Source organism: Bison bison, unplaced genomic scaffold (assembly GCF_000754665.1).
Source record: "Bison bison bison isolate TAMUID 2011002044 unplaced genomic scaffold, Bison_UMD1.0 scf7180017864203, whole genome shotgun sequence".
NCBI lineage: Eukaryota > Metazoa > Chordata > Mammalia > Artiodactyla > Bovidae > Bison > Bison bison.
Genome location: NW_011494775.1, coordinates 6,894,019 through 6,906,963, shown reverse-complemented (window position 1 = coordinate 6,906,963; position 12,945 = coordinate 6,894,019). Strand labels below are relative to the sequence as shown.

The window sequence follows — 12,945 nt, the reverse complement described above, 5'->3', positions numbered from 1 at the left end:
ATGGTGGCCTTTGTAAACCGAGCCAACAACGCTCTCCTGCGTGCCCACCTGCCACCAGGCTCCTCCCACCATGCCCACAGCATCACCACGCTCAATCACCCCCTGAACCTCACCAAGGAGCAGTTGTCTGAGGCTGCACTGTGAGTGCCCCTACCCCGTGTGTCCCGCCGCCTTGTGTGCCACTCCACCCTGCATGTCCCCCTGTCCCATGTATCCCCCCACCCTGGTTGGTCTCTCTGTTGTTTCTGGTGGTGGAAGCTGAAGTTACGCTCTGCCACACTCTTGCTGTGTAAACAGAGAACAAGAACTTCCCCTCTCCACCCCTTAGGCCAGGGTAATGGGGCATCATCAGGCTTCATGGGCTGCAGTCTCCCCCATCTGCCTGCACGTCCTTGTCACATCCACTTCTATCCTACTAGAGACCTGGACGATCTCTCCCTGCCTAACAGTTCAAAATGGCTCAGGACATTCCCCACCAGCTGTGTCTAGCCCTGGGGACCTCAGTCCCATCAGTGGTGAGCACAGCTCCTCTCTGAGCAGCTCATGCCCCTTCACTCCCAGGATGGCCTCCTCGGTGGACGTGCTTGTCTCCATCTGCGTGGTCTTCGCCATGTCCTTTGTCCCGGCCAGCTTCATCCTTGTCCTCATTGACGAGCGTGTCACCCGAGCCAAACACCTGCAGTGCATGGGGGGCCTGCCCCCCACTCTCTACTGGCTTGGCAACTTTCTCTGGGACATGGTACGCAGACCGCCTGGAGGGTTGGGGGCCCTGCCACCACTTGCCACTGCCTCTTCTGGCCCTTTCTGGTCAGGAACTTGTCTAGGATGGCACCACTGAAGTCTTGGGGATGATGGAGACCTCGTCCTATTATCCAAAGCACAGGGAGGTTGGGGTGGGACACAATGCCAAGGATGCCTGTGGGCTTCCCTGGTAGCTCAGCATACTGAAGGTATAACCACCATCTCCAATGCAGTGTAACTACTTGGTGTCAGCGTGCATCGTGGTGCTCATCTTTTTGGCCTTCCAGCAGAGGGCGTATGTGGCCCCTGCCAACCTGCCTGCCCTCCTGCTGTTGCTACTACTGTATGGGTGAGGTTCCCAGCCCCTCCAGGACTTGTTCTCCCTCAACTCTGCTGAGGGAGCTGGGACTCTATAGCAGATCCTAAGGAGAGATATGGAGATCTGAGAGGACTCCAAGTGTGATCTTATTCAGGGGTATGCCAAGGAGGCCTTAAAAGCTCATCTTGACCTGACCATGTTACAGAGGTCTACAACACAGTTTGGGATGGGAGATCTATATTCTTCTCAGGGCTGCTCAGCCTGTCTGGCAATAACAGTGGCTCCTGTTCCCCCTCAGCTGGTCGATCACGCCACTCATGTACCCAGCCTCCTTCTTCTTCTCCGTGCCCAGCACAGCCTATGTTGTGCTCACCTGCATCAATCTCTTCATTGGTATCAATGGCAGCATGGCCACCTTCGTGCTTGAGCTCTTCTCTGATCAGGTGGGACCCACAAGGCTGGGCCTTGGGTTGGGGTCAGACTGGGCCTCAGCCTCGGCTTCTGACCCACCTCCTTCTTAATCTGCCCCTGAGCAGAAGTTGCAGAAGGTGAGCCGGATCCTGAAACAGGTCTTCCTTATCTTTCCTCACTTCTGCTTGGGCCGGGGCCTCATCGACATGGTGCGGAACCAGGCCATGGCTGATGCCTTTGAGCGCTTGGGTGAGAACTTCTCTCCAGGAGGGGAAGTGCCAGACAAGAGTCAATCCTACAGTGCAGGGACAAACAGCAGCCCCTAGGAAGAGAACTCGAGGTCTTAGATGACCTGGAAGGGTGGGTAGGCAAAGTTAAAAGTGCAGCAAAGCAGCCATAAAAGTTAACTCCATCTTGGTCATGTCACAAGAGGTCTAAGGCACTAAATAAAGGAGGTGGCAATGCCACTGTTTTCCATGCCAATTAGACCTCAGTTGAGTGTCTATTCAGCTTGGTGCTTTCCCTTAAGAACCCAAGGTGACCTGAATGGGGAGAGGCCCAGTAACCAAGACCCTAAAATGACCCTATCCCTCTTTGTGTCCCCACAGGAGAGGGGTATTTCCAGTCGCCCCTGCGTTGGGAGGTGGTCGGCAAGAACCTCTTGGCCATGTTCATACAGGGGCCAATCTTCCTCCTCTTTACATTACTGCTTCAGCACCACAACCGCCTCCTACCACAGTCAGTGGGGACCAGGGAGGGTGGCAGGGACTGGGGTCTCGCTCTGGGCCCACTCATATCTCTGTCCTTAGACCCAAGCTGAGGCCGTTACCCGCCCTGGGAGAGGAGGATGAGGATGTGGCCCGTGAGCGGGAACGGGTAGTACAAGGGGCCACCCAGGGGGATGTGTTGGTACTGAGGGACCTGACCAAGGTGGGTGTGGGTTGGGGGGCCTCCACTGCTGGGTTGGGGGGGCCTCCACTGGCCCACCCACCTTTCTCATGGACTTCCATCCTCCCAGGTATACCCTGGGCAGAGGACACCAGCTGTTGACCGCCTGTGCCTGGGGATCCCCCCTGGTGAGGTAAGTCCAGGTGGTGCAAGGGTGAGAGGCTGCCCTATTGTACGCCCACTGGTCTTTACCATGTTTGTGTCTACCTCCCCCTATGGAACACCTACTCTGTCTGTTGTCCTATACTGAGTACCTACTGGCTGTCAGTATTTGAGCTCCTATTTAGAGCCAACAAATATGAAGCTCCTATTGCATGGTTACATTTATTGATCCCCACTGTGTGCAATAGGATTAACAAGATCTTAGTGAGGATAAATTTGTTATTGAACACCTACTGGCCTCCCATACATGTGCCAGTTACTATGTGCACCTACTATATGTTAGCATTTATTGAGTACCAACTGTATACAGTAAAGCTTGTTGAACCCCCCACCATTGGTGTACCAAAAGTGTATTGAATGCCACCTTTGTGATGATCAACTTTTATCAAACACCAACATTTATGAGTCCATACTTTATATGTATTAAGCACTTGCTCACAACCAATATTTAGTAGGCACCTGCTCTGTACCAATGCACATTCAAGCAACTACTTTGTGCAAACTTGTCTGCTGTGATCCATTTCCTGGCCACCTACTAGGGGCTAGCACACACCTGTGAAAACCTGTGGTGTGTTGGTATAAATTGCCATCACTCTTGAGCAAATGCCTACTGTGTTCAGTCAGCCTCTCCATCTTGGGTTGACTGTGTGCCCAGCATGAATTCTCACCAGGTGCTCTTGCTGTCGGTACCCACTGCATGGCAGGAAACATTCAGCCAACTCTTGCCTCAATATTTATGGAGCACTGACTGCAAGTGACCTTTATAGAACATCTACTGTGTCCATTGATTAAATACATGCTGTGTGTCATCTAGCACTTCTGCTATGTGACAGCTTGTGCCCACTCACACACCCCAGTATCTGCCCAGGGATCCCCTTGCCCACAGCCCTCCCAGTGGAAGCTGAGAAACCTGTCCCAGAAGTCAGAGATGCTGGGACAATTGTCCGGGCTTCTATGAGTGCCTTCTGTGGGTATACCTGCAGTGTTTCGGGCTGCTGGGCGTGAACGGAGCAGGGAAAACATCCACATTCCGCATGGTGACTGGGGACACGCTGCCCAGTGGGGGTGAGGCCATTCTGGAAGGCCACAGGTGAGGGGCTCCTGGGCTCTTGTTCCTCCCCACCTTCCCCTGCTCTCGCATATATGGACAGGATCAGCCTGGCCTTGAGTCCCCCTGCAATGGACCCGGCCCTGAGTTACCTCCTGTCCCTTATCAGGGTGGGTGAGCCCCAAGGCCCCTGCTTGCCCCTCGCATGGCCAGGGCCAGCCAGTGCCCTGAGTTCCCTGTCCCCCATCCCCCATCCCCAGCGTGGCCCAGGAACCGGCTGCAGCTCACCGCCGCATGGGCTACTGCCCTCAGTCGGATGCCATCTTCGAGCTGCTGACCGGTCGTGAGCACCTGGAGCTGTATGCACGCCTGCGAGGAGTCCCCGAAGCCCAAGTTGCCCAGGTGATCACTCTCCCCACTAACCCCTCCGGTCCCCACCCCAATCTCTCCCTTGGACCACAGTCTCTGCTGCTCTCGGTCCCCTGACCTTAGGTCCTCTGGCCCTGCCCTGCCCTCCCTGAGCGCCTACACACTCATTGGGTCCACCCCCACACCCCCAGCCCTTCCCACCATCCTCAGGCTGCACTCGCCCCGTCTCTGCTTAGGGGCCCGCCCCTTCTCTCTTAGACCTTCCTGGCTGTGGCCCCGCCTACTTTCACCTCCGGGTTAGGGCTTCGCTTCCGGCCACCAGGCCAGGCCCTGCCTCTCCTGGTCTGGCCCCGTCTCCAGTCGCAGCCCCGCCCCGTATTGGCTCTGGCCCCACCCTCTTTAGTTACCTTCCCACGGTATCCCCGGGCTTCCCTGGTGGCTCAGCCGGTTAAGAATCCGCCTGCAATGCAAGAGCTCTGGGTTCGATCCCTGTGTCAGGAAGATCCCCGGAAAAGGAAATGGCATCCCACTCCAGTATTCTTGCTTGGGAAATCCCATGGACAGCGGAGCCTGGCGGACTCTAATCCATGGAGTCACAAAGAGTCCACCACTGAGCACTGAGCGTCTAAACCACCACCATATCCCCTCCCTAGCCCCTCCCACTCACCCTGCACCCCATTCTCACTCTGCCCTTCCCATTCCATCCTGCCATAGACAGCAAGCTACGGCCTGGCACGCCTGGGCCTCTCTCAGTATGCTGACCAGCCCGCTGGCACCTACAGCGGGGGCAACAAGCGGAAGCTGGCGACAGCCGTGGCTCTGGTGGGGGACCCGGCTTTAGTCTTTCTGGTATGTGTGTGAGGATGGGAGGACAGAGGAGGGGGAAGGGGCCGCATTTAAGCATCTCCCTGCTCTGCGCCCAGGACGAGCCGACCACTGGCATGGACCCTGGTGCCCGGCGGTTCCTCTGGAACAGTCTTCTGGCCGTGGTGCAGGAGGGCCGCTCCGTGGTTCTCACCTCACACAGGTGGGCCTGGGGAACGAGCAGTCTGGGACTGACAGGAAATGTCCAGAGCACAAGGTGGCCCAGAGCTGCAGGCTGAGGGTCCCTGGGAGGGGCAGCCCAGAGCCAAGTGCCGTGGGTCCAGGCCTGGTTGGAGCTCACGTCACTGGGCTCCCACAGCATGGAGGAGTGCGAGGCACTCTGCACACGCCTGGCCATCATGGTGAATGGGCGGTTCCGCTGCCTGGGCAGTGCGCAGCACCTCAAGGGCAGGTGAGCGGGGCAAGGCCTCAAGGCCTGGGTGCGGGCAGATCAGGGTGGAGGTGTAGGTGGGCCTGGAGGGGAGATCAGGTGGGGCCAGTTTGGGTTCTAACCAGGGAACAGGCAAGGATCATGGACTGTCCTGGAGAGGGGACAAGGCTGGACGGAGATGGGGAGGAGGTCTGATGGGTGAAGGTGTGTCCATGGGCAGAGGCCAAAGAGGGTCCGGCAAGTGAGCATGACCTGGATATTGCAGTGGGGCATGGCATTGCGTGGGTGGGACTGGGGAGCAGCAGGGTTAGAGACTGATGAGCATGTAGCCAGGGCTAGGAGCAGAGGTTGGGGTCAGGTTGGCCTGGGGGTCTAGAGGAGCCAAGTATAGGGGTGGGGCTAGAAGAGGGCTGGAAGATGGTATGGGCGGGTCCATTAGCTATCGTCTACCCCACCCACCCCAGATTCGGGGCTGGCCATACACTGACCCTGAGGGTGCCCTTGTCGAGATACAAGTTGGCGGCCGACTTTGTGGCCCAGGCGTTCCCGGGAGCTGAGCTGCGGGAGGCGCATGGTGGCCGCCTGCGCTTCCAGCTGCTGCCAGGAGGGCGCTGCACCTTGGCGCTAGTCTTTGGATTGCTGGCAGCACACGGCGCAGAGCATGGTGTGGAGGACTTCTCTGTGAGCCAGACCACGCTGGAGGAGGTGACCGCCATGCCAGAATGGGGCTGGGGGTAAAGATGGGGTTGGGGGCTAGGCCCTCAAGCTGACCTCTCCTCCTGTTTCCCTGGGCCATCCACCTCTAGATATTCTTGTACTTCTCCAAGGATCAGGGCAAAGAGGAAGATGAGAAGGAGACAGAAGTGGGGGCTGACCCTGTGCTAGGCCCGCAGCACCCTAAACTCATAACCCAGTTCCTCGATGACCACAGCATGGCTGAGACGGTCCTCTGAGCCTCCTCCTCTGTGGAGCTGGAGGGACCAAAGCAGGGCAGAGGGGCTGAAGTTTGACCCAGACTCCAGAGGCCCTGGAGGAAATAAAGGGAAGCTGTGGTGTGAAGCACTGTGTACCTGTGTCCCTGTGCCAGGTTGCATATTCATCCCAAAACGGCTCTGTACATGTGCCTGGACACTGGGCTTGGCACAGAGTGTGTGCTGGAGTGCGTGTGTGGATGCAGATGTGAACCTAGCTACAGCTAGCTGGACTCCCAGCTGTGAAAGCTTGTGTGGTGGCTGGGGAGTGTCTCCTGTGCAGGTGTGCCCTTCATAAGAGCCTGGACACTGCTCCTGGAGCCCCTGAGTGCCCCTGTAGTTCTGGCGCCTGAAGGCGGTACCTGTGAATGGCTGGATCTGAAGTGGGCATGAGGTCAGGGCTCAGGAATGTCTGGGGCAGCTGGGGAAGCCCGGAAGGGGTGGCCCAGACTTCAGGCCTCCAACCAGGCAGAGGCCCACCAGCTAGCCGGCCCTGCAGTGGGCCCTCACCCTCCGATCCTGGCATCCAGAGCGATGAGTGGTGGGCAGAGGATCCTCAAGGGCCTTCTGGGATGGGTTAGTGGATGGACCCGGGCCTGGAGAACTGGGTTTGCCGTGAGGGGCTGTGGCCTGCGTGCCCTGTGCCCGGGAGATCCACCCCTCCCACCTGAGGTCAGTGGGGGCCAATAGTGGGGAAGGTGTAGGGGATGAGAGGGTGAGACTCCAGAAGGGGAGGGGAGGAAGACTGGGGGAGGGGAAAAGGCTCAGATTAGGGGGGTTCCAAGAGAAGAGGTGGTTATGGGGGAGAGGGTACAGGGGGTGCTATACACATTGCCAACACCCCAGGTCTGGGGGCCAAGCCAGGGAGGGAGGAGGTGGCATGGTGGCCTCAGCAGTTAGCGTTAGGGTTAACCTGTTCTGCTGAGTGTCCCCAGAATGTAGAATCAGGGGTGGGGGTGGGAGATGGATGGAGGGAAGGCAACCCACTATACCATGCACTGTTCCCTGGGGTCTTCACGGGGAGTTGCCAAAGGGTGGAAGGCGGCCACACAGAGGAGCGGTGGGAGGACTGGAAGGCAGGTGCCTGTGTCCAGGGTACCCATTGCATCAGTGGAGCTGGGTGGCTTCTGAGCATATGTCAAAGTCTGTGTCCCCACATGTCCGTCGTGTTCAGGTATCTGCACTCTTGGGTGCATCTGGGTGTGGCTGAGTGGGGGTGAGCATCTCTGCAATCGCTGTGTCCCTGCTGGGATCGTGCCTGGGGCATCAGTGTCTTGCCTGGGGCATTGCCGCCAGGCAGGGCACCTCAGCAAACATGCACACGCAGAGCTCAGGAAAGCGGAAGCTGGGGGTGGGGCCTGGGACCCCACCTTCGAGCCCACTGTGCAGAGGGGCAGGCTGAGGCTGAAGCTGGGGAGGGTCAGGGGCGGGTCTGAGTCACCGCCTCCGGAGGCCTTTTCCTGTGGGGGGAAGCGCCCGCCAATGAGGGCTGTGCCTGTCACGTGAGCCTGACAGCTGAGGAGGGGGTGGCCAGCGGCAATGTGGTCCCGAGGCCACCAACACCAGGAGCTGTGGTACTGAGACCCCTGGCCTACCTCCCCCAGCCAGGCCCCCTTGGGCTTCTCGGGCCTGGCCCCGCCATGTTCTCCAGGAAGAAGAGAGAGCTCATGAAAACCCCGTCTATCTCGAAAAAGAACAGGGCGGGAAGCCCCTGCCCACAGCCCTCGGGGGTGAGTGAGCCTCTAAGGGGAGCACAGGGCGGGCGGGGACCTTAGAGCGACAGCTGGGCAGCACCAGGGCAGGAGGACACCCTGTGATCAGGCCCAGCAGGGCAGGGCCGGGCAGTGACATGCTGGGCCAGTGGCGGGGGGTACGAGCCAGCTACAGCCCCCACCAGGCTGGACTGCAGGGGCTTCGCAGGATGGGCTGGGATCCTCGCATTCAGCTTACGGTAGGAGCCCTTGGGACGGCCATGCACCCTCCCACCCTGTCCAGTGCCGGCTGTGGGGTCCAGGAGTGGTGGGGTGGGTACCAGGGTATGGGTACATTGGGCCTGGACTCCTTCAGGTGGGGGCTCAGGGAATTTGGGGTCTCCAGGCACCGTTAGATGTGAGAGCTATAGCCAGGCTGTTAGGCAGAAGGTTTATAAGGGAGCAGACTGTGGAAGGAGACCCACGGGGGCAGGCCTGGTGCAAGCCTGGGGGCATCTACAGGGCCTGCCGTGTCTGTGGGCTCAGGAGTCTGCTGGACCCTCAGAGGACAGGAACTGAGGAGGTGTCTACCAATGAGTAGGCATCTGCAGTGGCCTCTACTGAGACAGCTCAGGAGACCCCAGCCCTACCCCTCTCCCTTCCCCCTTACCCCCCTCCCTTCCTTACCTCCGGAAGTGGGGCGCCCCTCCCCCACCCCGGCTGTGGTTTGGGCAGAGACGTTGTTTTTGAAAGCTCCAGGAGAGGACGTTGGGTAACAGGTGTGGGAGGGGCCCAACACCAAATCTCAGCCCTCTGACCTGTGGCCTCTGACCCCTATGGGGTCAGGCTGAAGACCCTCCAGAGCCCCACTTCACTTCCAGGGAAACTGAGGCAGGGCCCAATGGGAGCACCTGCTTTACCAGCTCCCCCTACCCTCCCAGGAGCTGCCTAGGAGAGACGGGGCTGATGCAGTGTCCCTGGGGCCCAGCCTAGAACCCCCAAGTGTGGCCTCGAATGCTAAGGCCACGGGCACTCTCAAGAGGCCAACCAGCCTGAGCCGCCATGCCAGCGCTGCTGGCTTCCCTCTGTCGGGGGCCAGCACTTGGACGCTGGGCCGCAGCCATCGCAGCCCACTGTCTGCGGCCAGCCCAGCCGAGGCACCCATCCAGGGACCCTGCCCAGACACCGTGGAGGACATCTCCCACCTGCTGGCTGACGTGGCCCGCTTTGCCGAGGGTCTTGAGAAACTGAAGGAGTGTGTTCTGCATGATGGTGAGAACTGGCAGGGACACCAAGGCCTGGGTGGAGGAAAGCAGGGTCAGACCTTAAAACCTAGGGGGTCAGCACAGAGTTGGGGAAGGACTTGGGGAGGCTCAGATGGAAATGGTTCGGAGGGCTTTGTGGAAAAAGACATTGCAGCTAGGGTTCTGACAGATGAATAGGAGTTCAGTGGCAACTAGGAAGGAAAGGCATTGAGGTAGAGGGAATGTCATGTGCATAGAAATACAAAGTAGAGATGCATTTGGGGGAATAAGGTTCAGGTGTATGAAATGTGTAAGGCTGAAGACATTGAGAATGGCAAGCAGAGGGACCCTGGATGTTATCCTGAGGGTGCTGGGGAGCCATAGAAGGTGTCAGAGCAGAGGTGGAACAAGGTCAGATCTGCATGTTGGACTGAAGTGAATGAGAGGCACGCTGAGGTCTGGACAGAGAGAGACTCAGGAGGGATGAGGGGCAGGACCGGCACGTAAGCTGCAGGAGTGAGCGGGCTGTGGATGGCAGTTCCGTTTTCTCCACGCGTCCGCTGACAGCTCAGCTTCCTGCCGAGTTATTTTCATCTGCTTCCTGTTTGTCCCTAACAGCCAAGGAGGGCACTGTGATCTCTCCTGCAGGAAACCGCAGTGCCAGTGCCATGCTAAACACCCTGGCTTGCTCCTTTCATGTGCCCATTTTACGGATGAGGAAACTGAGGCCCAGGGTGGCCCCCCTGACTCTGGCTCACCTGAGCCAGAGCCCAGTTTCAACCTCCACCTGGAGAGGGACCTCAGCTTTAAAGGCTGTAATGGGGAGCTCCCTTGCTGGCCAAGCCTCTGCTGTGGGGGTGGTGTCAGCCTGTGGGGTTATCTGGTCCTGGGGTGGAGCTGGACTTGTTTCCTGGGGAAACTCTTTAATCTCGGTTCCTTTCCGATCCTAGCGCTTCCTTGGAGGCCAGGCCTGGGTGGAGCTGAGCCTGTGGGCATTGTGCAGGAGGATGGCCAGGATGGCCATTGTGCAGAAGGGGCCCCCTTCTTTGCACCCTGGGGCAGCCCTGGGCAGAGGGAAGGGACTGGAGTAGAGAGGATTTGGGTTTGAATGCTGGTGCTGCCCCTGCCGGCCTGGGAGACCCTGGTATTTCATCTGTGAAATGGGGCAACGACACGCCCTGCACGGATGCTGGCTGTGACCAGAGGTCCTCAGCCTACAATGATAGTTGTGGGATAGCCAGAACGGCTTTCAGCTTGGGAGGCAGTAAGTGCAGGGATCCACGTGGGCGGGGTCTCCCTGCACCTCTCCACACCATGTACCTGGGCCTGTTTCTCTGTCTGCCCTTGGCAGCCCGATCCCGAATGGAGTCACATCTCCTCGTCTACTCAGGTCTGAGTCCTGATCCTTGAGTTTGGGGAGCCGAGAACCCCAGCCAGGGCTCGCGGGACTCCGGGGGCGGAGCTTTCCTCGGCGGGGGCGGGGTCTTCGGACCGGCCAGAGCTGGTTTGGCTGATGAAAACCCGGTACCAAAGACCCTAGGCCGTCGTGCGCATTCACGATCCCTGCGCTCTGATGGTATACCATGTGTATCTGCGGGACGGTGCACCCCGCGCTGGACCAGAGGCCTGTGCGCTGCCAGGCAGGGCCCCGAGGTGAGGGGATGGGCGGGGTGTGGGGGTGCAGGCTCTGGTCAGGAGCACGTGGTGCTCTGGGCATTTGCCGGCCCACTGGGGACACAAGGCTGCCGGGCGCTTACCTTGGCCGGTGCAGAGCTGGGCATGTCTGGGCTTCGTCAGAGTCCCACCTGCCCTGGTTGGGGTGCTGCGGGGACCCAGGTGGCGGAGGCCCAGGAGACACGAGGGGCGGGGTGCCTGGGAGGAATGTCTGGGGAAGGGGCGTGGCCGGCCTCCCTGGATTCCTGAAGCTCCTTCCGGCCTCCCGAAGCTCCCCGCTGATTGAGGCGCAAGTCCTGAATCCGAGGAATGTTGGGGCCAAGGACTCCATAGGGGTCTCCCTGTCGGTGGTATTCAGTGGGAGTCTGGTATTCAGTGGAAGTCCTCGGTGTTGAAAAGGGATCAGACACCTATTTCCAGAGTCCTTTTTTTTGAGTATCACCTACCAGGCTGAGTCAGAAGCGCACAGGTGGGGGAGGTACAGGTAGGACCCTCCTGGGTGTCAGCAGGTCTGCTCATTCCTTCACCATCTACAAGCTTCTTTAGTTTTGTTTCCACTACATGGTGCATGTTCTGCCTGCACACTCTGCTTTTTTTCCAGTTAAGAATATCTGAGGAGGGCACTTAAAGCCTCCCTCAAAGATGTAGGTCACACCTTGACCTTTCTTTGCTCTGACACCTTCCATGGCTTCCCACTGCCCTTGTGATAAAGCCAGGCAGTGTCCTTCTATCTTCAGAGCTAGAAAAGCTGTGTGATCCTTGCGAAATGACTTCTCCCCTGTGTGCCTCAGTTTCCTCATCTTCTAAATGGAAGTGATAACAGGGCCTGCCTCATAGGGTGGTTGTCTGGAGAGAGATAATGGGGTGTTTAAGCCTCAGTTCCCAGGCCGGCAGGGCCAGGAGAGAACTGAACAGAGCTTTGCAACTTGGACGACAGTGGAAGGTTATTTTCTGGAGTGACAGGAAAGGGTGTTCTAAGCAGGACTGTCTAGACTGACATCTTGGCCTTTGTCGACCTGGCCAGCAGTCCAGAGAGGGACAGTCCACCCCACCCCACCCCCTGAGATCACACACTGAGCCTCAGGCAGTTGCCTTCTCCCTCCTCTGCCTCAGTCTCCCCACCTGGGGAGAGAAGTGTTAGGGTTGGGTGGTTAGGTGGACAGGCTTTCCCTTCCTCCCTGCTCATACCCACTCTACCTGGCAGAACTCCTTGAGGCCCGCCGGCCACTGGCCCATGAGTGCCTGGGTGAGGCCCTCCGTGTGATGCACCAGGTCATCTCTAAGTACCCACTGCTGAACACTGTGGAGACACTCACGGCTGCTGGCACCCTCATTGCCAAAGTCAAAGGTCAGCCGGCTGGGACGAGGCACAGAGAGCTTTCTGTCTGGGAGGGCTTTCTGAAGGAGGGGATGTTTGAAGTGGGTTTTGAAGGATGCATAGGAGTGTGATGGACACAACAGCTCCAATGTTCCCCCCTCAATTAGTTGCACGGTTGGTCACCTCCCAAACAGACTGGGCCAACCTCTCTCATCCTTGTCTGTCCCCAGCCTTCCATTATGAGTGCAACAATGAGTCAGACAAGCAGGAGTTTGAGAAGGCCTTGGAGACCATTGCTGTCTCCTTTAGCAGCACGTGAGTTTGGGGTAGGCGTGGGGACGAGTGGGGGTGGGGAAGGGTGGGGACCCATGTGGACCCATGTGCCCCTTGACACTTGCCCCTCTACCCTGCAGTGTATCCGAGTTCCTCATGGGTGAAGTGGACAGCAGCATCCTCCTGTCCGTGCCCCCTGGGGACCCAGGCCAGGTGAGCAAGGGTGGCCTGCATATCGCTTGGGGTCAGGCTGGCAGGGCGGGTGAGTGCCCCTGTTCCCTCTGTGGACCACGGCCACTCGCTCTGTCCAGGGGGGTGGCGACTGTCTCCTGCAGGGTGGGCCTCAAACAGGGCCAAGCCCAGGCTGGACTCACCTGTCTCCTTCTGATATAGTCCATGGAGAACCTGTATGGACAGGCTAGTGAGAGTGCCCCCCCCAGCGGTGAGGAGTGTGATGCGGGTGAGTCCCTGAGCCCAGCAAGTGGCAGAGGACTGGGGTGGTGGATGGGAGGAGGGGTGGG

At 58.7% G+C, this 12,945-nt stretch overlaps 2 protein-coding genes across 2 annotated transcripts in view; both read left to right on the top strand.

Annotated features, from left to right (window-relative positions):
• The window catches only part of ABCA7 (ATP-binding cassette, sub-family A (ABC1), member 7), an 18,959-nt gene extending 12,639 nt beyond the window's left edge, over positions 1-6,320 (top strand). Inside the window, exons 30-44 of the mRNA XM_010844643.1 lie at positions 1-140; positions 562-739; positions 975-1,090; positions 1,359-1,503; positions 1,597-1,720; positions 2,080-2,209; positions 2,281-2,401; positions 2,490-2,552; positions 3,565-3,671; positions 3,890-4,031; positions 4,713-4,847; positions 4,922-5,025; positions 5,182-5,274; positions 5,718-5,958; positions 6,060-6,320. Coding sequence (XP_010842945.1) covers positions 1-140; positions 562-739; positions 975-1,090; positions 1,359-1,503; positions 1,597-1,720; positions 2,080-2,209; positions 2,281-2,401; positions 2,490-2,552; positions 3,565-3,671; positions 3,890-4,031; positions 4,713-4,847; positions 4,922-5,025; positions 5,182-5,274; positions 5,718-5,958; positions 6,060-6,206 — 1,986 coding nt within the window. The 3' untranslated portion in view covers positions 6,207-6,320. The remainder of the gene's footprint in view (positions 141-561; positions 740-974; positions 1,091-1,358; positions 1,504-1,596; positions 1,721-2,079; positions 2,210-2,280; positions 2,402-2,489; positions 2,553-3,564; positions 3,672-3,889; positions 4,032-4,712; positions 4,848-4,921; positions 5,026-5,181; positions 5,275-5,717; positions 5,959-6,059) is intronic.
• Positions 6,321-6,674: 354 nt separating this feature from the next.
• Positions 6,675-12,945, top strand: part of HMHA1 (histocompatibility (minor) HA-1) — a 13,939-nt gene continuing 7,668 nt past the window's right edge. Inside the window, exons 1-6 of the mRNA XM_010844642.1 lie at positions 6,675-6,896; positions 8,857-9,187; positions 12,038-12,181; positions 12,382-12,466; positions 12,565-12,637; positions 12,818-12,940. Coding sequence (XP_010842944.1) covers positions 6,759-6,896; positions 8,857-9,187; positions 12,038-12,181; positions 12,382-12,466; positions 12,565-12,637; positions 12,818-12,940 — 894 coding nt within the window. The 5' untranslated portion in view covers positions 6,675-6,758. The remainder of the gene's footprint in view (positions 6,897-8,856; positions 9,188-12,037; positions 12,182-12,381; positions 12,467-12,564; positions 12,638-12,817; positions 12,941-12,945) is intronic.